General features: G+C 34.9%; 1 protein-coding gene across 1 annotated transcript; it reads left to right on the forward strand.

Moving 5' to 3' along the window:
* The first annotated feature begins 8,289 nt into the window (after positions 1-8,289).
* LOC110315345 (vomeronasal type-2 receptor 116-like) lies at positions 8,290-24,888 on the forward strand. The gene is given in 8 exon segments (XM_021189425.1): positions 8,290-8,483; positions 10,134-10,297; positions 10,300-10,424; positions 12,103-12,915; positions 14,311-14,538; positions 20,638-20,761; positions 23,983-24,017; positions 24,019-24,888. Coding segments are annotated over 8 exon segments (2,553 nt in total).
* Positions 24,889-27,145: the final 2,257 nt, after the last annotated feature.

Consider the following 27,145-nt stretch of genomic DNA (forward strand, 5'->3'; position numbering starts at 1 on the left):
GGTGTGGTAGAAGAAAGATTTTCCATCCCTATACATCATATCTTGGCCAGAATATTCTGGAGTTAGACTCTAATGTTCATTTTAGAATATGCTTTTACAGTGGAAAATTGTGTGTGGGCGTATGAACCTCCTGAGATGTAATGCCCTACATATACTTTAAGATAAATTCAGACCAATTCTTTTGGGTGAAGGAAGTAGATGATATTTAGCATTTTAAATGAGCCAAACATGGTTAGTTTTAATCTCTGATTCTTGTTGATCATTTAAAAACTAATATATATCATGGTTATGGTCACTGTCTCTGTAATGAAATGTGCTTTTATCTAATTAGTACATATATAGGATATAACCAGCGGAATCATTCACAGAAAGCTAGGAAAACTCCTCTTTAAAGACAGCATTTAAGATTTCCAGAATTGTATATTGTGTGTGAAATACAGTATTAAAAATGTTCATCATGATTATGTTGCCATTCTTCTGTAGATTACAGTATAATGGGATTCATTATAGCAATTTCATTCACATGGAGCACTGTGTTTTCCTGGTTCTTGATTCACCATCACCCTCATTTGTAGACCAAATATTAATAATAGGTCCCTGTGTCCAAGAAGCCTTGCTTTCTTTTTATGTCCAATGTGTGTATCACAGGTCGTTATTCTTCTGTGGATAACAATCCACTATATGCATGTAAATAACATGTGCCCGACTTTCTGACACAAAATGTCTAATGCCAATGATAATACTTGATAATTTTCTAACTCACTTCTATCAATTACAGACTATAAACCACCCTTTTATTTAATTTTTATTTTGAATTTTAATAAATTTTGAGTTCATTATTCAATTTAACATTTTGTGTAACAGTTTAATATTTTGTGTAACCTACTGAACATGTAGCTTAGTGGATAAAAATATTGGGTGTTCTAGAAGAACTGACTACTATTTCTAGGACACACAGAGCACCTTACATATTTTATTATTGCTAAGCTTGGGTATCTAGTAACTTCTTCTGACTTCAAAATTAATTTATTCATTTATTATATATCGATCAATGAGAGTTATACATACAGAACAATACATCAATCAACACATACAAACGCACACATGATTTTGACCATATTTCTAATACAAGTAAAACCTGATATGTATGTATGAATTCATGCATAAATGCATAGGCTGTGACCATCTCTTATTCCTTTAAAGTAGGTTTATAATGATAGCCATCAAGACAGGCAACATCACAATCAAGATATCAATACCAAAAATATGGAATAACTTAATATGCAATATCACTTAACAGACTTTGAGTTTTCCTGGCCATAGTAAATTTCTTGCATTGAGTACTCTAATCACATAAGGCCAAGTGTAATTTTGCATGACTTAAAAAACTCTGCTGTGGGCCAAGACATACAGAGAGAGAGAGAGAGAGAGAGAGAGAGAGAGAGAGAGAGAGAGAGAGAGAGAGTCAGAATAAACATCTTTTTGAATATTACTGTCAGATTACCAGCTTGTTCACTGAAGATCACCACTCTTCTTGACCTTGTTTCAATCCTAAATGTAATAATCCTAATATCTTCACATATTTAAGACTAAAGAAACTTCTTCACTTTAACCACACCAATATTTAATAGCTAATACAAGGGCTGATCATGTGTCAGAGAATAAGATATGACATATTAAACATTCACCTGTAACTAAATGGAAGGTAGTGGGATGTATTTTGCCTTTATCTTTTAATTTNCTCTTTTTAAGTTTAAGGGAAAATATACTGCCTAAGGGACTTTCCAATTCCAAAATNAGTAAGAGAAGATAACTGGTGTTTAATAACTCAGTAGTAGACAAAGAGATGTCGGAGTTTTTCTTACTTGATTGCAATATTTATGTCACCTGAAATGACAAAGACAGAGTTAGCTTCAGGGTTCCAAATTATTTATGAATATCTTCCAGTTGATTAATAATAAAAAATATATTAGATTTTGCTGTGAATATTAAAAAAGATAAGGTGTTTTGAGTAGGTATAAATTTTCAATATCCCTAAAAGCTGACCAGGTATGCTGTGGAAGATCCTAAAAATTTTAAGACACGTCTGTGAGAAATTGGGAGAAGTACCAATAAAATCCAACTGCCTTCTTTTAAATAAAACTTGTTGGAACTATTAATACTTAAATATTTCTTAGAAATGTTATATTTGCGGGAGTGTTTTACTCAAATTCACCTTCAATTATTACTTTAAAACTCTATTAACCAACACCACTATTCCCTCCAAATTTCCTATGTTCCAGGACGAAAAAATACCACTTGTTCTACTTAGTGAACTGAAATGAAATAAGAATAGTATTAAGACATAAATTGACCTATATTTATTCTGATAGTTGTGGAATTTCCTGACACCCTCTACTCCACTCAGATTTTTCTAGGTTGATTTGGGGAAGGTTTGTGCATATTGTTAAAACAAATCAATTTATGAGGGGAAGTACCCTATTCTGTCTGGGAAAAGCCTGCTTCTGTGAATTTATATATCAACTCTGGTATTACATATCTCCTGACTTCTTCCTGGATTATTCCAGGAGTCTTGGAATGAAAGGTATGATACATGTGTTTTATTTTAGCTGGAAACACCAAAGTTTATTACTCTCAACATTCTGAAAGCTGGTTTAGTGAAGTGTCAGCAGCAGCTTCTCCTCTAAGATTCATGATCTCCCTGATTGTGAAAAGTTACCTAGGTTTCCAACAATGCTTTGATTTTCTCCAGAAAGCAGAAATTTTTCCTAATTCACTTTATTCAGCCANGTTTGACCAAAATCAAAACAAGGTAGATACCCAACAAAATGTGATGTATACATGTATTCTAGGACTTTGTTTACAAATACTACCTAGGACAAAGTTATGTCTCATGAAGAACAAATTGATAACCAACAGAAAATTGTTTAATCAATTAAAGCCAGGCATACACAAAAACAGTTTCCCTACAGAATTGTTGGCAAACATCATTAATCCCAGGACCAAATATGTAAGGAAACAGATTTTGTACCCAAGACCAGCCTAATTTAGACAGTGTGTACCAATACAGCCATTTCTAGGAATAAGTAATGATGGCATGTCAAAGAGTACGAGGGTTCACAACTAAGGTCCTTATGATTATATAGGAAATTTTCATCCACTGAGATTACATTCAATCCCACAACTGCATATTCTTCATTGATTCTTTAAAAAAAACTGATGGAGGAGATTTCCATCCCACATTCAAAACTCTGAGCCATAATTGTTACTTTCTGAAAGAACAGCAGGGATGGAAATGGAGAGCACCCTATCTAAAATGAGATCCAGCCCTAGGCCCAAAATTGGATCCAGCTCAAGGGGACGTCCTAAGGCCTGACACTATTAATGAGGATATGGAGCACTCACAAAAAGGGGCATATCATGACTGCCCTCTGAAAGACCCAACAAGCAGCTGAAAATGTCAGATAAATTATTTGTACCCAATCAGTAGACAGAAGCTGCTGACCACTGAGTTTCAATTAGGGAAAACATGGAAGACTGGGAGGAGGAGAGAAACCTTGCAGGAAGCCCACTAGTCTCTATCAACCTGAAACTCTGAGACCTCTCAGACACCAGAACACCAACCGGGCATCATACACCAGCTGATATGAGTCCCCCAACACATATGCAANAGGACTGTAGGGTCTGGGTTCATTCAGAAAACATGCACCCAACCCTCAAGAGACTGGAGGACCAAGGGATTTTAGAGGTCTGGTGGGGTGGATGGTGGGGATATCCTTGTTGAGATGGGGGCAGGGAGGAGGTGTGGGATTTGGAAGAGACAGGGGGTGAGACAGGAGGGAAATAAAAACTGGTGTATAAATAAAACATTAAAAGATTAAATTTTTTAAAAAGTAAGTGTGCCATTACTTATTTGATCTAAGTATTTTGCTTCCCAAAAGGTGAAAAAAAGGCTAGCCTTTAGTTCTAAATTTCCTGTAGCCTAATTCTGAAAAAATTGTTTTGCTTTAGCTGCATTCAGAGACAGCAGGATCCTGGCAGAAGTGATTCAAGATTACCAACACTGCCCATTGTTGCTCCTAATGTCACATACAGTTTTTCTACAGTGTTCTAAAAGATTCTCCACTATAAGTTCTGGGTGCCTATGGAAGCCTTCCCTCTCAGTGACCATGTTGATGGAGTCCAGATTGCCAAACATATTACATTTCAATTTCCATTGTGGTCTTCATAATATCTTACAGTTTGAATAACACTTAGACAAAATTCCAAAATCTGAAAGTTTTTGTCTTATATCTGTTCATGTTTCTGTTTTTCTAGTATATTTTTTAATTTTTAGTATGTTCTTGGTTATTTTATTTATTTCTTTTTCATATGTTATACCCCTTCCCAGTTTCCCCTCAGAAAACCCATATTTCACCTCCCTTCCATGTGATATCTATTAGGAATACGAATAATTTCTCTTGGATTTTCCAATTTAATTGAGTACAAAATTTCAATGAATGCCCTTATGATTAATAGCGATATTTGGTGTTTCTTGTGATACACTCTTTTCAGTTCAGATTTTTTTAATTTGGATTTTCTCTCATGGATTACTACTTAGATTGGCTAAGTGTTTGACTGTCTTAATTGTTTTATAACAACAAATCTTAGTTCATTTAATTCTTTGTGTTCTTTCCTTTGTTTCTCTTATTTACTTTCCCCTCATGTTGATTATTTCTTATACTTTACTCTGATTATTTTTCCTGAACATGAGAATTTAGACTTCAAAGTACCAAATAACCCTATAAAAACAAAAGTGGGGTAAAGAGCTAAACAAAGAATTCCCTACTGAGGAATTTTGAATGGGCGAGAAGCACCTAAAGAAATGTTCAACATCCTCAGAAATCAGGGTAATGCACATCAAAATAACCCTGTGATTCAACCTCACATCAGACAGAATGGCTAAGATAAAAAAACTCAGGTAAGAGCAGACGCTAATGAAGATGTGCAGAATGAGGCACACTCCTCCATTGCATTGGGATAGTAAGCAAGTACAACCACTTTGGAAATCATTCTGGTGGTTGCACAGAGAATTGGAAATAGTACTACTTGAGGACTCTGCCATAGCACTCCTGGGCATACAACCAAAATATGCTTATACATATAACAAGGACACATGCTCCAGTATGTTCATAGCACCCTTATTTATAATAACCTGAAGCTGGAAAAAAAAAACAAGATATCCTCAAAAGAGGAATAGATACAGAAAATGTGGTGCATTTACACAATGAAATACTACACAGCTACTAAAAACAATGACTTCATGAAATTCGCACACAAATGGATGGAACTAGAAAATGTCATCCTCAGTGAGGTAACACAGTCACAAAGGAACACACATGGTATATACTCACTGATAAGTGAATATTAGGTAAAAAGATTGGAATGCCCATGATACAACTTCCTGACCTCAAGAAGAAGAAAGCCCAATGTGTGGATGCTTCAGTCCTATTTAGAAGTAGAGCCAAAATAATCACAGGAGGTATAGGGTGAAAGGATTTGGGAGAAAGAGAGAAGGGGAGAAGAAAACAGGGGCAGGATCAAGTGGGGGGAGATGGGGGATATATACAAAGGATCAGTAAATTAAACAGAGGTGTGTAGCAATGGGAGGTGGAAAACTGGGGGTAGCCAACCGAAAGTCCCTGATGCCAGGAAAGCAAAAGGCTCTCAGGACAAAACTGGGATGATATTAGCTAAGATGCCCACCCAAGTGGAGAGGGCAGTACAGACTATATCCAGAGGTTAGGAATGGCCACCAGTTCAGGGTTGGATCCACCCCTACCACTTCTCAAAATTTTAACCCACAATTTCTCCTGTCTAAAGAAAATACAGGGACAAAGAGTAGAGCAGAAACTGAAGGAAAGGCCATCTAGAGACTGTCTGACCTGAGGATCCATTCCATAGCAGTCAACAACCCCAGTCACTATTGCTGATGTCAAGAAGTTCTTGCTTACAGGAAACTGTTATGGATGTCTCCTGAAAGACACAATGAGAACCTGACAGATACATATGCAAATGTTTGCAGGCAGCCATTGGATGAGCATAGGAACCCCAGTGGGGGNGTTGAAGGAAAGACTGAAGGAGCTGAAGGGGTTTTCAACCACTCAGGAAGAACAATGATATCAACCAACCAGACACCCCAGAACTCCCAGGAACTAAACCACCAACCAAAGAATACACACGAAGAGACCCATGGCTCCAGCTGCATATATAACAGAAGGGGGCCTTATCTGGCATCAATGGTAGGGGAGGAACTAAGTCCTGTGAAGGCTTGATGACATTGCTAAAGGTAAAGTTAGAGCAGTAAGGCGGGAGTGGGTGGATGAGTGGGCATACATCCTCAAAAAAAGCAGAAGGCAGTCGATTGCTCTGTGTAGGCATGAAGGGAAAACTGGGAATGAGGATAACATTTGAAATGAAAATAAATAAAATAACCAATAATTATGAATAAAATATTCATGTACATAGAAATAAAATAAATGAATAGATCTAAAAGTAAAAAACTGAAGAAAGTAAGAGAGAAATTGTTTGACTAAAAAGGCATAAAGGAATTGGGAAGGCATAAATGAAATGTGAAGCCTATGGTCAGTAAATTTAAAGAAAAATATCATTCTTGAATTGCAAATTGAGCATGACACAGAATGTCTTGAAGGGAGGAGGTTGATTGAACTGAGGAATGAGTCAGCGGCAAGATGGGCAAAAGACATGAGTCATGGAGGTGCAGAAACCAGCACAGTACATGCTACATTTGTGTCAATGTGCCACAATGAAACACACAATAATGTGTGTTATTTTACAGGAAATAGTAATTATTTTAAAAAGCTTTACCAAAAATGAACTACTGAAAATTTCATTTGCACATTTGAAAAACAAATTTCCTTTGTATTCTTATGAAAGACTACTCCATTATCATTCCTCTAGATACAAGTCTATGCACTCTGAATTTATCACAGATTCAGAACTCATACATAGGAAAGACAGTGACTACTACATAATGCAGAAATATACAGTGCAAAACACTAAACTTGTTTGTGTCATTCAAACACAAAATGGAGCATATCATAGCACAAACTGATGAATTACCTATGCATATTTTCATCTTGCTTTCAGGTCAAATCCAATGAACCAGGTTCATGAGTGTACAACATTCAGTAAACTCTCAGATAGTCACTGTCCATTCTAGATAGCAACCAAATATACATGGGTAGAAAGAATGTATAGGAAAAGTGTACACATTGAAACACAGTGTTCCTTCACTGTCACTATTTGTTTCTAAGATATTTAAAAGCTATTCTTAAATAAGACTCCTTAACAACCATTACCTCAATGTAAAATTACAAAAAAACAATGTAGGAAAGCAAATAAAATGTAGAATAGATGGGTCAGTCTAAGCTATTATGTTGAAAAACATTGAGCATGTGGGAGGGAGATAATGGTTTGGAATTCAAACATTAACATGATATTTTTCATTACTAATTAATTTTTGAAAAGTGGAGTGATTTTTTTGTTTTATTGCAAATAAAGAACAAAGCATGGCATATTTTCTGGATCTTCTTGAGCCTTTAAAATTCAGTCTTTACCAGGTAAATTAACTGCAGATATGTGAAAAAGTGTATAATTTCAGATAGTACTAGATTACCTATATTTGGGATTTGATCTATTTTTAGATTCTCAAGATAATGGAAGCACAGGTCTTGTTTATATATTCCTAACAGTCACTTCTGTGACATAGTCCACACCCTACATGGTCTGTGGATCTCAATAACTGTGAACATGAATTTGACTTTCTCTGACTTGGACTGTGTAATACAGAGTCCTGTGTGTCCCCAGTATCTCCAATTTTGCTATTACTGTATGTCTCACTGTGAATAATGTGATACAATATACTGAAATCATTTCTAAGTGTACTCACATAATCAGATTGTTGAAACTTTCCAAGGAGCAAATTTGAACAAAAGGGCTTCCTTCCATGGATTCAGAAACATGTCTGATATCATAGATCCTGAGAATAAATTAACTTCCTAAGTATTTACCTACCCATGTTTATTACATGGGCTGTGGACTCCATCTGCAGAGCTCCAGGGAAGAAAGTTTCTTCCAGGGCTCAGGAGAAACCTGAAAATAAAATGAGTCATGAATATGCAATAAACATCACCTTTGCCCAAAGAAATAAAAGCAAGCAGAAATTTAATGTGCTGGTATGCATGGCACATCACAATTCACACTGCCCAGATTTAAGGCAGGAAAAATATGTTCATTTTGATGGGAATCTTCCTCCTTAACATTTCACTTCTCATGGCCAATTTCATTGATCCCAGGTGCTTTTGGAGAATTAATTTGAATGAAATAAAGGATGAATATTTGGGATTAACTTGTGCTTTCATCTTGGCAGCCATTCAGAAACCTATTGAAAAAGATTACTTCAACAAGACTCTGAATGTCCTGTAAGTAAATTTGTATTTTAAATTGAAATNAGAACATAAATATTTCTTGAGTGCTCTGAGGATGAAGATTAGGCAAATTCTTGAGTCTTCTGTACTGTTGCTAAGTCTAAACTCCAAGAAACAACCTTACTTCCTTTACAGATTTAATCTTATTTTCTCCTTTTAATTAATCCAGTGAAGGTTTTGATTTTCTTTCAGGTGGCTTCAATTTAAAGGTTGGAAGTTTCAGAATAAAGAAATATCTACATTGGTCCTTAATATAAAGCTTGGCTTTTAACAGTTCATATTGCACTGTAGACAGTGATGACTTACTGAAATTGATCCTGTAATATTTCATTATGTTTTATCCCAAGTACATGTAAATAAATGGTCATTAATTCTGATGACAGTCCTTTTATAAGTGTTTTGTTCCTAAAGCATATGCTGGTTCCAGGAATATTCATGGTACATATACTTGTCAACAACTTTACATACATACAAACTTACTCTCTCAAATTCATTGCATGTGGTCACTTATTGACTTCTAAAGCTTCATCAGGTTTGGAAAGAGGATCTTTACACTCAGAAATTCCTATTTCGTGTGAATGAGGGATGGATATTTTTGTATGTATATGAGCAAAGAATATTTAGCCCATTAGGGATCCAGACATTGAAATATTTTAATTTAAAATCCAAAAGCACTGTGACTTAAGCCTTCAAATATTTATGTGCAATCACTGGCTTTTATGTTTTAACTATAACTGGAAAGGTTTTCAAAGATGTTTCTTAGAAATTAATTTATAATGAATGAAGTACCCAGAATGAATATATTATATTCCTTTGCAAATAGAAAATAGGAGAATGATACATTGGTGGTGGGGCAAGTCCTTAATCTCTGCACTAAATACCTGGCACTACTGCATACCTGCACATTTCAATTGAGGGTAGTCTATAACAAAGTATCTTATAAAACACTTGGATGTATTGCAATCTTATAACCTAAATAATCCTTGCTCAAATACATACAAACTTACACATAGGCAAGTATAAATTACCAAATATATGTTTGATATTTGAATTTATTTAAAATAAATCTTTAGAAATGATTTTCTTTCAATAAAAGATAGAAAAATATCAACATGAGGATAGATATGAGGGAGACATGTCAAGATTTTGTCCACTAATTATAAGTGATTGTAAGTACAGGAATCAAATGTTGCTGGAGCAAGACCATTATGCATTGATAAATCCTGTTTTTACTTCCTTAACAAATTCAGTTAATTTCACAAGAAAATGCCATGAACTCAATGGTTAACAAATTTTGAATATTGCTCAATAATCTCAAAATGAAGACATGATCAGAATTACTGTTTTGTCAATATCTGCGGTTTTCTGTTTACCTTCTGATCACGCACTAAAAACAAAAATGGAAATTATCTCTGTGGATGAGGTCAATATCATCTCTTATTTATAGGACCTACACTGTCATGAACTTTTAAATGTTTTATATTTTCTAGGTTATTCTGTCAATCCAATCTCACAACAAAAGCCATTTTTTTCCCATCTTTAGATGTCAGATGCAGAAACTTCCAGTATAGAATAGTGTTTCTATTGAGCACAAATGATCATGTATTATCATCTGTTCATAATAAACACTGTATTCTTTTACAGAAAAACAACTAAAAACCACAAATATGCTTTGGCATTGGCCTTTGCAATGGATGAAATCAACAGGAATCCTGATCTTTTACCAAATATGTCTTTGATTATAAAATACACTTTGGGCCATTGTGATGGAAAAACTGTAACACCTACACCATATTTATTTCATAAAAAAAACAAAGCCCTATCCCTAATTATTTCTGTAATGAAGAGAGTATGTGTTCATTTCTGCTTACAGGACCCAACTGGGAGGTATCTTTAGGTTTCTGGAATTACCTGGACAGCTTCTTATCTCCACGTGTGAGTTATCATTGGCCAGGAATTTTTAACATCATGTCTCTTTGGGGGACATTGATAGCTATTAAGAAAGTTAATGGATGTGGTTGGACTTATGTCAATCTAGATATTTCCAAGATACTTACTATTCAGAAATTGATAGGTCTTCTGCTAGGGGCTACCACCAGTAGTTGACAGATGCCAGTAAGGAGGAATAGAGGAGGACATGGAGAATTGAGACTGGCATGGTGGTAGAGAGAATCTTACATCCTTGACTGTCAGTCAGAGTGTTTCATTATTTATACAAATCTCAGCAAACAGAGATTTGTTCATGCTGCTCCAAAACATAGAGCATATTATTTCTGTCACCAGATAAGTGTTATCTTCATCTTGGTCACAATTTTAAATTATCATTGGTAAACTGTAGAGCATTATTATTTACAATCATGGTAGTGATATGAATTTAGTCATCAGTGATAAACTGTGATGCAACATAAATTTTATCAACATTTTCTCTAAAACCCAGCTTTTAAATATCTGGAGTATTTTTTTGCAAAGGCATGAAATACCATTCTTAGCCTGGCTACTCATGACATTTTAGTGACTAGAAAGGATGAAAAAACTCCAATCCAGTCTGTAGAGTTAGACAATTGACTACCTGTGAGTGTATAACCAACTGTTTAGAGTCAGAATTTAAATTGGTATTAGATCTCTGGCAAAGTATTCAGGTCCATAGTGCTATAGATATAATAAGTCATTTTCTTTATTAATATAATAATTCTATATCTCTGTGGAATTTATTGCTATATTTAATCTTGTTTTTTTCTGTTGTTTTCATGTCATAAGATACAAGATTAGAACTTCAGAAGTGAACTTCTCTAAGAAATATGGGTTATGGGGATCTGATACCTCGTTCTATTATTTTTCTACACATATATTTATCCATCATTATAAGNCACTTTGTATGTAGGAGATAACTCCATCCAATATAACTTTTTTTCTTTATATTTTCTTCAAGAGGTACAACTTATGAGTCTGACTTATTTTGCCCTATAATTATCTGGGTATAGAGAAGGATGAGTTTTTCTAATCTGATTTGCTGCTAACACTTTTAGGCTGCCAAATCTAGTTTAAAATTTTACATTTACTTTGATCTTATTATCTGTCTACTGAGGAGGCACTGAGGCAGACATTGCCAGAGTATTTTAGAATCTTAACCTAAAAAGGAGATCTCTGGCATTTTTATGTGAGTCACAACTTCTGGTGTACAACATTACCTTCAAGTAAGGCAATATAAGAATATCTCTTCCAAATGCTAAATCAGTATTATGTACAGGGCTCTCCTGTTCAATCTTAGAAGTATTTTTGCATTACAGCATAAATGCCTTTTTAAACAAATAATCACCAAATATCCCCAAATTGTAAAAGTATCAAAATCCCTTCACACATTGAAAACGCAGATATCAAGACTAAAACTTAAAGACAGGAAGGCAGTTATTATAACATGTGTATACATTTTGTTACTTCTTGTAAAACAGCTATGCTTGCTGTTCCCATTAGAAGTAGATGTGCCAGGCTTCCATGTTTGCACATTTGAATTAGAGATGAGAGGAAAAGTCACAGGTAATCAACAGTTCGCTTGTAAGTATGATTACAAGTATTTTCAAGTGCACTACACGTCATGCTACTCTCTGTGTTGTAGATCCTTCAGCTAACCTATGGACCTTTCCATTCCATCTTCAGTGATGATGAACAATATCCCTATCTCTATCAGATGGCCCCAAAGGACACAACTCTAGCATTTGCAATGGTCTCCTTCATACTTTATTTCAACTGGAACTGGATTGGCCTTGTCATCCCAGATGATGATCAAGGAAATCAATTTCTTTTAGAGTTGAAAAAACAGAGTGAAAACAAGGAAATTTGCATTGCCTTTGTGAAAGTGATCTCTGTTGATGATGTTTCTTTCAAAGAAAAAATTGAAATGTACTACAAACAAATTGTGATGTCATCCTCAAATGTTATTATCATATATGGGGAAACAGACGATTTCATTGATTTGATCTTCAGAATGTGGGAACCTCCAGTTTTACAGAGAATATGGGTCACCACAAAACAATGGAATTTCCCTACCAGTAAGAGAGATATAACTCATGGCACATTCTATGGAACACTTACTTTTCTACCCCACCATGGTGAGATTTCTGGCTTTAAAAATTTTGTACAAACATGGTTCCATCTCAAAAGCAAAGATTTATATCTAGTAATGCCAGAGTGGAAATATTTTAAATATGAAGCCTCAGTATCTAACTGTAAAATACTGAAGAACAATTCATACTATGCCTCATTGGATTGGCTAATGGCACAGAAGTTTGACATGACCTTTAGTGAGAGTAGTCATAACATATATAATGCTGTGCATGCCATAGCCCATGCACTCCACGAGATGAATCTGCAACAGGTTGATAATCAGTTAATAGTCAATGGGAAAGGAGCAAGTTCTCACTGCTTGAAGGTAAAATTTCTTCTAAGTGATGTGGTTTGGTGTCTTCAATTGAACAGCTGTTTAGAGTCTCTCAGATGCCCAGACTTAAAGAAATAGGAAATATTTTTCAAATTAGATAGCTTTCTGAACATTTACCCTTAAAGAATGGTAATCTAGAGATTGTTATGAATGTGAGTGGAAAAGAACTCACAGATTAGCAATGAAAATGTATGGTTTTATACAGAGTACCCGAATATCCTTCAGCATACCCATTCCAATATTGGATATAAACAGTCCTTCCTCAATAATTTTCTCCATGATGAGAAGATGAGGTTGTATTAATATTTATCAGTTATATGGAAATCATTTTAAGGAATGGTCTCCAGTGATTCTGCCAAGAGTTTAGGCTCTGGAGAACATACTGGGTTTTCTGAGAGTAGCTAAACAAGAAATAATGTTGGTATTCAGTTCTGTCTGTAGAAAAGTGTTTATATGTGTGAATATATGTTTCTCACTGTGCATATGTGTATTTTCTACTCTTTCTGTGTATCTGTGTTCATATTTTTGATATTTTCAACATTCATGTTTATCTCTATATGAAAGTAGAAGTAAGAAACATTTTTTCTATGTATGAATTTCTTTCTATAAGTATGTTTGTTTATATATGTGCATATGTTTCTTTGTGGTTTTGTCAGAGTAGGTTTCTTTGTGTTCATTGTATGTATTTTGTGAGTGTTTATAAGTACTTATACGGATTTGTACCTGCTTTACTGTGTATGAGTCTGCCTATTTCTTTGTACTTGTCATGGACTTTGTCTGCCTTTTTGTATTTAGGCGTGGATATAAATTTCTCTGGGTGTTAATATCATTCATGGCTGGTGCTTATATATTTATACTTCTCCCCATGTTTTGCTGTCAGTCTGTGTGTGTGTGTGTGTGTGTGTGTGTGTGTATGTGTGTGTGTAATTGTATGTGTCCAGTGTATTATTTTGTGTGAGTTCATGTCTGTGTTTTTATTTGAGTGAATATGTTTTTCTTTTATGGGCCTGAATATTCATACATGTTTCTCAACATGTATGTATATTTGTTTCTAAATAATTGTGTAACTATATTATATGTGTGACTTGGAAAAGACATGAGCCTCTCTTTAAGGTGTTTGTGTGTGTGTGTGTGTGTGTGTGTGTGTGTGTGTGTGTGTGTGTGTAGCATACATGTGTTTGGTTCTGCATTTTCCCCTGTGTTTGGTATTCTTCACTGAGAAAACTGAAATTCTTGTAATATTATGATAATTTTATTTATCCAATTGCTTTGTTGTGATTTCTATCTTTCTTTCTTTAAATATAGTTGCCTTTGCTATGAAATCAGAATGCATTTTATGACTTAAAGAAATGGTATATACATTAGAGTGCAATGCTTGTATTTTAGGTAAACTCCTTTCTAAGAAAGACCCACTTTACTAATCCTCTTGGGGACAAAGTGATTATGAAGCAAAGAGTAAGAATGCAGGAAGATTATGACATTTTTCATTTTGGAAAGCTCTCACAACACCTTTGGATTAAGGTGAAGTTAGGAAACATCACCCCATATTTTTCACATGGTCAACACTTTCACTTATACGTAGACATGTTTAAGGTGGCCACAGAAAGCAGAAAGGTGAGTGTGTACTAACTTACTGGTTTGTAATACACAGCAGTAAACAGTGTCAAGTAGATACATGGCAGCATATTGACATGAACAATTTTGTCACATCAGAAACCAATTTCTAGTCTCCTGTATATATATATTTTTCATTTTTGACATTTTTACCAATTCTTTGAAGATTTCAAACAGGCATAAAATATACCCTTGTTATATCAGAACCATTATCTGAAATTTAATAAATAAAAAACTGTTTTTTACCACTGTTTAATATTCTTGCCTTTAAATTAAACAAAACTTTCTTCATATAATTGCTCTTTGGACAATATAATTTCCTCCCTTAATTAAACCTCTGCAAATTGATATGAGAGAGTCTAAAGTTAAAGTTATGAAATGACAAGGATCATAATAGCTAACCCTTGTCATTATATCTAAAAATGTTTACCATATAATAAAAGGACACTTACCACATTCATTAATGAACACAACTATAGATATTCATATTGACAGAAACATCACTTTTTAATAAATTTGAAGAATTCCTTCAAGCTTTTATGTAAGATGAACATAAGTTCAAAGGAGCCTATAGACAGCACTAGAACAAATGACAAAGAAATAGCTATTAACACACCTCAAATACAGCAAAAACAGCAACCAGACAAAAGCAACAAATAATTTTTCGTGATAATTGAACATTTTTGTTAACATTCTCTAAATGAAATCAAAGACACCAAGGCTGGTTTATATTTTAAGACATTCCTAAGTTGACTGAGAAGGTAGGAAAACACATTCATATACAAGAGGAGAAATTTTCTTTGTTGAAAAAAAGTGGAGGAAAACATTATAATGTTTAATAAGAGGGAAAAAGGTAATTCAAGAACAATGCATTTGATAGATATGTATGGAATAATACTTGACAAAAACACCTACCAAAAGAACACAACACACAAGAGAAAGAACATTCTCTGAGAACAGGGAGAATTTTTTTTTTTTTTTTTGAAATTGAGATTTGTTGAAAATAACCTTTTATTCTCACATAATGTGTCCTAATTACAGTTTCCTTTCCTTCTATTAGGATGTGACCAATTGTCAGTTTTGCTGGCAAATATATCATAGTTAATATACTCATTTCCTTCCCTACTGCCTTTTCCATCAGATCCACTTTCTGTCTCTCATTAGAAAATAGCAGGATTCTATAGGAGAATAATAAAATAAAACAAGATTAAATAAAAACTAAGCCATCGTAATAGGAAAAATTTTCCATAACACATTATGGTAACTAGATGTATGAAATGGTACTAGGTGAAAAGACCACGAAATCCTATTTCATACCTCATATGAATAGCAGTGAGTGAAGCATGAGTTAGTGAGAGACAATTGAACGATAGTTATTCCCAGTTTAGTACTAAGAATACTTTATTTTTGAAACTAGAATTCAAACTGTCAATTCTATAATCAGAACATATGGAATTATTTTTTTATTTCTTTTTTTCCATTTTTTATTTATTATTATTTTCTTTATTTACATTTTAAATGCTATCCCGAAAGTTCCCTATACCCCACCCCCGCCCCTGCTCCCCTACCCACCCACTCCCACTTCTTGGCCCTGGTCTTCCCCTGTGCTGGGTCATTTAAAGTTTACAAGACCAAGGGGCCTCTCTTCCCAATGATGGCTGATCAGGCCATCTTCTGCTACAGCATATGGAATTATTGATGCCAATTATTTGTTATACATTTGCATGTGAATAAGCATAGTAAGAATCTCCTATAAACTATGAATGTCAAAATAGAAAAAAATTCCTTGGACAAAATCAAGTTATGTATCAATGGGAATTCTATATAAAAACCCTAAAATAGACTGTCCTTTTCAATGCCAGTCAAAACACAAAGATCTGGTAGTCAAACACTGTTGGTATATTCTTTTATAAATGATTATTCATAACATAATTCCCAAATACAAAGGACAGCAGGAAAGTCTTTGTGACTCACAAATTCTCTGTTGCCCAACTGGAAATTAATCTTATGTAAACTGAATGTCCTCAGGCCTTGGGAGCATAAGTGTGAAAATACAATCACATTGACATTTGATCCCAAATGAGACCAACTCATTGCTTCCACTTGACTACTCCATCTATTATAGAGATGATTTTTTTGAGGATTCTTGGATGAGACCAATTCTCAGTTTTGCCTGCTAATATATTAGAGTTAATATTCCTCCACAACTACTGATACTGGATTGCTTATTCTTTTTCCCTCTTTGGATTTTTGTCAACTCTCTATCATTCATTGAGAAAATTAGTATTTTTGGAGTTGTGCTACTAACAACATATTTAGGAAGTACTACTTGACCATAAATGAGAGTTAGATACCACTCATATGTGTCCATGTGGCATACTGCATGCACATATAAGCATCATTTATCATAGTATATGTTAATATTTTATAAGAAAGAACAGTAAGTAAACAGCAAGTTTATATATAGAGAAATTTATTATCTTTACCTTTGTGCCTTGAATAGGGCCTGATATGTAGTAGGACTTTTATTTTAAAAAATTGCAATCATAATCCTAACATTCAACTGGTATACTTTTTAAAGGAGGGTAAAGACAAAAACAAACATAGTTTTAGTATCAGGGTTTCAAGTTGTTTATCCTAACTCTTTCATTCTTTCTCACATTTAAAACATCAGTGCATGACCTACTCCAAGCAATGTAGGAATGGGGAGTTATTTTTTTACATACATTCTTTCTCCAAATATTCTGAGCTCTTATTCTGAGCTTTTACTGCCTGAAGCATCCCAAAGTTTTTATCAGGCCATCTTAAGTTGCTTTATGCTTCAGTTTTTCTTCCCTATCGAACTTTTCCCATTCCAGGTCATATTATAGTAGAGTGGTGCTCTAAAGAAAGGTGATCTTGAGTTTTGTTACAAACTTCTAGCTTAATTGTCAGCAAATGAACACATTAAGATTCATGTTAATATAACAAAATTATAAAAAAAAATAGTATTTTATAGCTCTGTTCATGATGTAAAATTAGGTTAACAATTTTGAATAAACATGACAGTAGTCTGAATATAATACTATAAGGTAACATGTCTATAAGAAGTATAAACTGATTATCGTTTAGCTCTTAAAAAGCATTAATGCCTTTTGCTTTGTTTTTTGATTTTTGGTTTTGTTTTTTGTTTTGTTTTGATTTTTTTGTTTTTTGATTTTTGAGACAGGGTTTCTCTGTATAGTCCTGGCTGTCCTGAATCTCATTCTGTAGACCATGCTGACCTCAAACTCAGAAATCTGCCTGCCTCTGCCTTGCAAATGCTTGGATTAAAGGCATGCACCACCACTGCCCATCTGCCTTTAGCTTAATACAAGTATGACATATAAAGCCTTACTAAAAACCTGATCTTATATTACAGTTGTTTATTACATTATTAGGGTTGAAGATTGAACCTACTATGTGTTAGGCTAGCAGCTACCCATGAAATATACTCCCATTTTTATTGTGATTTTGTTATTTGTGGCTTTTTTTTTTCAATTTTTTAAATTGGATGTTTCATTTATTTACATTTCAAATTTTGTCCTTTTTCCCTGTTTCCCCTCTACAAATCCACTATACCATTGCCCCTTACCCTACTTCTATGAGGGTGCTCCCCTTCCCACCTACCGACTCCTGCCTCAGCACCCAACCATTCCTCTAAACTGGGGCATCAAGCCTTCACAGGACCAAGGGACTCTCCTCCCATTGATATCAGAGAGGAAGCTTTAACTCCTTCAGTCCTTCTCTAACACCTCTACTGGGGTCCCTGTGCTCAGTCCAGTGGTAGACTGTGAGCATCCACATCTGTATTGGTCAGGATCTGGCAGAGCCTCTCAGGAGACAGCTGTATCAGTCTCCTCTCCACAGGCACTTCTTGTCATCCACAGTAGTGTCTGGGTTTGGTGTTTGCATTTAGGATCGATCTCCAGATGGGGCAGCCTCTGTGTGGCCTTTCCTTCAGACTCTGCTCTACTCTTTGTCCCATTATTTCCTTTAGACAGGAACAATTCTGGGTTAAAATTTTGGATATGTGTGGGTGGCCCTGTCCCTCAACTGGGGGGAGGGGGCATGCCTAACCTCTGGCTATTCTCTTGACAGATTCTCCCTCCCCATTCTAGGATATTTCAGCTAATATGATCCCTGTAGGTTCCTGAGATGCTCTTGATTTCCTTGTATCTGGGACTTTCTGGTTCTATCAACAGTTTCCTATCCCTAATTGCTATACACCTCTGTTCAATTTTCTGACCTCTGTATATATCTTCCACCTTCTCTCATACCTGATTCTTCTCTTATTTTTCCCCTCCCACTATTCTCTTCCTCCCAGGGAGAACTTATTCCAGGGATCCAAGTATAGTTCAATATATGTAGATCCATTAAGTGTAGTACACCACAAAATAGAGAATCACATTATTTTCCAAAACCCTTCAGAAATGGCTCTTAACCAAGTCCAACATTAATTTATAGATAAAGAAACAAAAATTGTGATAGAACAGAAGGAACACATATTGATATTAGAATATTTTCTTTCATAAAACTATTGACAATACTATAATACAAGCAGAGAAAATTATTATCCATGAAAATCAGAAATAATGTCAGGTTGTTTTGTGGTTTATGTGTTATCCAATCACTTTAGAGGCAGAGATCTGGAAATCTGTTTGTTTCTTGCCAGTCTGTCCTATATTATGAGTACAAACCAGCCATGTGTGATATGGAAACACTACCTTAAAATAAATTAACATAAAGTACAAAAGTATGCCCACTTTCCTTACTCTAAATCAAAATATTCTTTCAAATATTACAAAGGGTTAACATACCCAAGGAGCTGAAGGGGTCTGCCACCCTATATGTGGTACAACAATATGAACTAACCAGTACCCCCAGCACTCATGTCTCTAGCTGCATATGTAGCAGAAGAGGGCCTAGATGGCAATCATTAGGAAGAGAGGCCCCTAGGTCGTGCAAATTTTATATGCCCCATTACAGGTGAATGCCAGGGCCAAGAAGTGGGAATGGGTGGTTAGGGGAGTAGGGCAGGGGGAGGGTATAGGGAACTTTCGGGATAGAATTTGAAATGTAAATGAAGAAAATATCTAATAAAATTTTTAAAAATACATTTAAAGAAAATGATGGGGAAATATGCTTTCAAATTCATTGGGAATGTTAATGTACCAGTACTTCATGATAAGATACTGTTTCAACAATACAAAAAACATAGAAAGAATTCTTCAAATATTCAATTAACTTTAAACAATCCAATTTTTATCTAGCTTTTTCCAATATTTGAAGCCACTGTAGAGCATTTTGACATCATGTAACACTCCATATTCAAAGTCACTACACATTAATATCATTTCCAACCATATTAAACCAGTGTCTGCATAGTCCACTGCTTTTTATATATAGTTTCTCATGCTTTACAATAGTAGTTATTTGAGGTCACATTTGTTATCTGTGACTTAAGGACATAATGTTCCTGTTTCAAATTTCTTCAAATACTAGCTTGCTTTTTTATTGCTTTAATTGAACTTTGATAATAAGCGAAGTGAGAAGGAAGGGGTGATTTGATATATGGCTTATAGTCATAGAAAGACAAGTGTGGATAACTGGAAACTGGAACTAAAGAATAGATTAAAAGAAGACTACCTACTGGCTCAACTGCCCACAGTGAGATGGGCACTCCTATATCAATTAACAATTAAGAAAATGCTTCAAAGATATGAGGACAATAAACTCTTGGCTGAGAGAATATCTCAGTTAAGTTTCCTCTGTCTGTTCACAGCACTTAGTACCAAGTTGAACATCATTAACTAAAAAACAGCAGGTTGCAACTTCTGTAGTTTTTACACACAGCTCAATATCAGCTGTTTTTCCTGAATTACTAGACACTCAGAAACTATACAACATTTCTTCAATGCATTTCTAATATTCATTTCGGGCCATTAAATAATGGACACAGGGAAATGTCAATCAGATAGTGTGCAAATAAATGAGCTCATTGACATCTTAAAGTGATAATATAAAACATAAAAGAAATATATAAAACTCATTATCAGTATATGTCTAAATTTTTTTCAGATGCCATCTTCTGTGTGCAGTACAGATTGTAGTCCTGGATTCAGAAGATTATGGAAGGAGGGAATGGCAGCCTGCTGTTTTGTTTGCAGCCCCTGCCCTGAAAATGAAATTTCTAATGAGACAAGTGAGTGTTTGCTGCTCTGATAAATACTGTAAATATGTATTTCTCTTGTACCACACTGGGATGATGAAGTCAACTAAAAGGCAACTGCAGATATAAAATATATTACTTGTCAAATTTACTAGTTGTAGATATAAAATCCTTAAAAATATCTTGCAAAAACAAACAAACATACCTTGTGCCTTAATCCACATATTGACTTATTGCAAATTCATGGTAAATTATATTATATTACACCAAGAAATACTTTAGAAAGTGTAACTGCAATTTGCAGGAATTCTGCACAAGATTTTCCAAATAAATAGTCTATTATAAAACTATACGTACATTAGATTTTAGTCACAATTTTTGTTAGTATTCATTTAGTCATATTTCTTGAATATATCTTTCCTAATTATGATTATGCACACCATGTACATATAGGAGCCCATGAAGAACTGAATATAATATCTAATCTACTGGGTTGGATTATGAGATTGCTAGGTGCAAAATCCATGTTCTCTGTAAGGTTAATACAGAAGACAAAAGAATTTGCAAATGTATGAGAAAATGGTAAGCATGTAATATTAAGAGGGCCATGTTAAAACCAGATGTAGTAAGATTCCAGGAAGTAGGGGATAAGAGTTGACCCATGAAGTCAAATGTACCATGAGATGGATATTCAGTATATTACATACTTCACCCATTATTAAAATCGTTTTTTAGGGTTGGCAAAATGAAAACAGGTTATGGTTACCTTTTCAATTATTTTGCCTTTCATTCTACAGAATGAATTAAAATTCTTAAAAGACATATTATGCCTGTGAGACAGTTAAACAGTTAAATCACTTGTTGCTAAGGCTTACAATCTGAGTTTATTTCCATAATGCATGGAAGAAATCCAATACACTTAGAATATGTCTTTTGAAGTCATTAACATCAACATACACTATGCCCAAAATAAAACTTAAAAGTATACTAAAATTGTTTAAACATAAAAATAAAATAAAATTAATGGATCAAAATTACATTCAAAATTCCATAAAATATTTTATTACATTAATTTAAATAGTGTGGGGAGTGGGTAACACATGTACAGGTGCACATATGAGCAAAGAATATCACTGTCATTAAATTTACATTTACTTGTGAGATACCTGTCATGGGTGCTGGGATTTGAACTCATGTTCTCTGGTAGAGCAACATATTCTATTTATAGCTAATCCAAATACTTAGGCTCTTAGGCAACTTATCAAATAATAGCTCTCCACAAATGCATTGTTGTAGATAAGAATTCTGAAAACTAAGGAAGCACATCAACATTCTCTGAAATGACTTGGAAATTAAGTGCAATTGAAATCACAGTTCATTTTGCTACCATGTTGGGGATTACAACATAAGAAAGGGATTCTACTGCTTAACACAAAACATCTGGGTTACCACTCTTTCCAGATAATTCCTCTGTTATTTTGCTCATTCAGTTTCTCAATACTGATGTCATCCTTGATTCTCATATGAATGGAGGTGAGGCAAGGATGAAAGTGCTAAGCATTCCATTTGAAGAAGGAATCAAGGTGACAGATTTTTTAGTACAAAGTATCTACAGAGATATTTTTCCTTCAGTGCTAAAATTAATGCATCTCATGAACAATAACCAGAACTTTTGATTAATTATTGCAGGATGAGAAAATATCTTAGGCCTTCTTTCATTAAAATTTTCTGCTATTCAAGCATAAACATCATATTTCTTCTCTTATTCCAACTTCTTCATATGACTTATGACAGGAATCACTTAAATTCAATAATGCAATTGTTACTTTGGCATAAGCGTACAAATGTAAATATTTATACATACACATAGCCTACATGTTCAATTTATTGTTGTTTCTATATCAATGAGTAAGAGCTAGTGAATTCTCGAGTAGCTATTATACATCTTGTTCCAGTAGAAGTCAGAGTCTCAATGTGTCATAGGGAATAAATTCATGAAATAGTCAAGGATCTCAGAAAACATTGAGTATAGAGTTTTGTATTTATAAAATATACCCAACCACATTGTAGTTTATGAATGTATTTTCTCTGAATTAAATAATCCACTTGATATCAACATAGAACCAAAAATGTAAATCTTTGCCTTCTGATAACATTATTTTTTTTTATTTTTAAATTTATCTTTTACGTTTTATATTCCATTCCACGTGCCCCCATACACCCTCCACATCCTCCACATTCCACACCTCCTCCCCACCCCAACCTGCCTTCATGTTGATCCCCCCATCCTCTACCCCACCTCACCTCTAAACTCCCTGTGGCCTCCAGTCTTTTGAGTGTTAGATGCATTATTTCTGAATGAACACAGACAAGGAAGTCCTCTACTGTATATTAATTGAGGGCTACATATCAGCTGGTGTATGCTGTCTGTTTGATGGTTCAGTGTTTGAGAGATTTCTGGGGTTCTGATTAATTGAGACTGCTGGTCCTTCTGCAAGATCACCCTTCTCCTCAGCTACTTTCAGCCTTCCCTAATTCAGGGGTTAGTTGCTTCTGTCCATTGGTTGGGTGCATTCTGGAGGACAGTCATGATAGACTCTTTTTGTGACTGTTCCATACCCTCAGTAAAATGTGAGGCCTCAGGACCTCCTCTTGAGCAAGATCCCACTTTTGGCCTGTCATTGGATCTTCTTTTCCTCAGGCTCCTCTCCATTTCATCCCTGTAGTTCTTTCAGACAGGAACAATTATGTGTCAGAGATGTGATTGTGGGATGGGAACCCCATCACTCACTTGATGTCCTGTCTTCCTGTTGGAAGTGGGCTCTGTAAGTTCCCTCTATATACTGTAGGACATTTCATCTAAGGTCTCTGACCTCCCAAGACTCTGGTATATTCTGGTGGGTCCACCCACCCTCCTATTACCTGAGGTTGCCCTTTTACATTCTTTTTGCTGGCCCTGAGGGCTTGGTTCCCCTCTCACGCCCCCCCCACTCCCCACAAACCACTTTCTGATAACATTATAAATGATACAATCAACAAAGTTAAGTACACAAAGAAAAAATTGCTTGGTTTTATTTCCTTTAAATCTTTATGATCATTATGAATGGAAAACTATGCTTGGCAGCAATATCCTTAACATTACATTCTCACCATCAAAGGCAGCATTGCAAGGCTTCTTTCAGCACTCTTACTTGAAATATCTTGTTAATAAAATTTCTAAGGCAGACCTAACTATGCTTTCATTTGGGCATCAGATATGGATCAATGTGTGAATTGTCCAGAATACCAATTATGCCAACACAGAACAGAACAAATGTGTTCAGAAACTTGTCACCTTTCTAAGCTATGAAGACCCCTTGGGGATGGCACTTGCCTTAATGGCCTTCTGTTTCTCTGCATTCACAGCTGTGGTACTTTGTGTCTTTGTGAAATATCATGACACTCCTATTGTGAAGGCCAATAACAGAATCCTCAGCTACCTATTATTGATATCACTCATGTCCTGTTTTCTGTGTTCCTTTTTCTTCATTGGTCATCCTAACAGAATGACCTGTGTCTTACAACAAATCACATTTGGAATTGTATTCACTGTGGCTGTTTCCACAGTTCTAGCCAAAACAATCACTGTGGTTCTGGCTTTCAAAGTCACAGAATCAGGAAGAAGGTTGAGAAACTTCCTGGTATCAGGGACACCCAACTACATTATTCCCATGTGTTCCCTAATCCAGTGTATTCTGTGTGCAATCTGGCTAGCAGTTTCTCCTCCCTTTGTTGATACTGATGAACACTCTCAGCATGGCCACATCATCATTGTGTGCAACAAAGGCTCAGTTACTGCATTGTACTGCATCCCGGGATACTTGGCCTGCCTGGCACTTGGAAGCTTCACTGTGGCTTTCTTGGCCAAGAATCTGCCTGACACTTTCAACGAAGCTAAGTTCTTGACCTTCAGCATGCTAGTGTTCTGCAGTGTCTGTGTCACCTTCCTCCCTGTCTACCATAGCACCAAGGGCAAAGTCATGGTTGCTGTGGAGATCTTCTCCATCTTGGCATCCAGTGCAGGGATGCTTGGATGCAACTTTGCACCCAAGATTTATATCATCTTAATGAGACCAGAGAGAAATTCTATCCAAAAGATCAGGGAAAAATCATATTTCTGATCAAATATTTCAGGAATTCTGTCAAATGTAAAGTTGGTACATACCCACCAAATACTGCATTATAGTGCATATATCTAGTTTTAGAATTGCTCTCACTGTTTGCTCTAGTGAAATCAGGAAGTATCATATTTACTGATCTTATGTATATTGTCCATAAAATCTTGCAATCATTCACTTGCTTCATTTCCTCTGACAGAACTAAAACTCTCTAATTATTATTACAATTTTATTCATCATTTTGCTTTCATGGGAATTTCCCCCTGGGAACTTCCAAAAAAAAAAAAGTTGATAAGCAGTTTAATCCATGACTTTTTGTAGAAAAATTAGATCCAGTTCAGACAGGGTTACACATAGAAACCATCTACCAAATCAAGCAATCAATCAGAAACACAGACTAACTAAATAATCAGCAAAGAATAAATCAGAACGTATTTTCTGATTTCCAGTAGGAGCACACACATGACAGCATACTGCCTTTTTTTCATCTGCTCTTCAAGCTATTGGCCAATAGTCTAAGGAGGAAATGTTCCTTTTCTGCTGTCAAATACAAATATATTATATCCAACAATGGACAGAAGACTGGAGCCAGTGTGGATGAATTGGGAATAGTTGCAAGAATAGAAAGACCAACAGTCTCATCTAACCTGGATAACCAAGATCTCTCAGACATTGAGCCTCTAACCAAGGATCATACACCAGCTGATATGAAGCCCCCAACACATATGCAGCATAAGACTGCCTGGTGTAGCATCAGTGAGAGAGACACACCTAACCCCAGAGAGGCTTCAGGCCTCAGGGATTGTGAAGGGCTGGGTGATGTGGATGTAGGGATATCATCTTGGAGATGGGGGAGGATATGTTAGATGAAGAAGAGTCGGGGGGGCAGACCAGATGGGGGATAAGTACTGGACTGTAAAAGAATGATAAATAATAAGAAATAAAACAATAAAATGAAGTAAGCTTTTAAATATGTCAACATGCTACTTATATTATCATTATGGAAGGAGTAGGTAAAACTACTGATATTTGCATGAACCTAATTTTTTTCAAAGACTGCCCTCAGTGTGCAGTTCTGTTTGAGGTCCTGGACTCAGAGAATTCTAGAAGAACAGAATAGGAGGCAGATGCTTTAACCATGCTGCTTTCTAGAAAATGATATTTTCAAAAATACAATTGAGTGTTTGGCACTACACTAATTACTTCACATTCATCAATTCTCATCCAATAATGGGATGCAGAATTGGTCTAAAATGCACTAACAAAAACAACCACTTTTGTAAGTCAGTCTTCATAGAAATATGATCATTAGCAATGTCCCTTTAAGGAACACATTCTTCATTAATATCCACATTTTACTCATTGAAAATTCATGGAAGATGACATGTTGCAAAGAAATATTTGATATTCAAACTACAGTTTAATGGAATTTTATACAAATTGATTCTTTTTAATATATTTTAATTTTTTATATTTTATTAGATATTTTCTTCATTTACATTTCAAATGCTATCCCAAAAGTCCCCTATACCCTCCCTCTGCCCTGCTCCCCAACCCACCCACTCCTGCTTCCTGGCGCTGGCATTGCCCTGTGCTGAGCCATATACTCTTCACAAGACCAAGGGCCTCTGCTCCCAATGATGGCTCACTAGGCCATCTTCTGCTACATATGTAGCTAGAGACATGAACTCTGTGGGTACTGGTTATTTCATGTTGTTGGGCCTCCTATAGGGTTGCAGACCCCTTCTGCTCCTTGGGTACTTTCTCTAGCTCCTACATTGGGGGCCCTGTGTTCCATCCAATAGATGACTCTGAGCAGTCACTTCTGTATTTGCCAGACACTGGCATAGCCACAAAAGAGACAGCTATTCCAGAGTCCTATAATCAAATCTTGCTACCATATGCCATAGTGTCTAATAAAAACTTATAAAAAATTAGTGTGTTATATAAAATATATATATATATAAACATTTAATATAAAATGATATAAATATATAAATATAATATATAATATATAAAAAGTATAATATAAAAATAATATAAATATAAATATAAATAAACTTATAAAAACTTAGTGTCTTATATACAATATATATAAATATTTAATATAAAAATAATATAAATATATTAAAATATAATTATATACTATAACTAAGATATAAATAATATTATGTAAATAATATAAATATATTATATGAATATATAATGCAAATATATATGAATGTATATATATTTATACATATATGAAAAATAGTGCCTT

The sequence above is a fragment of the Mus pahari genome, unplaced genomic scaffold (assembly GCF_900095145.1).
Source record: "Mus pahari unplaced genomic scaffold, PAHARI_EIJ_v1.1 scaffold_5634_1, whole genome shotgun sequence".
Lineage (NCBI taxonomy): Eukaryota > Metazoa > Chordata > Mammalia > Rodentia > Muridae > Mus > Mus pahari.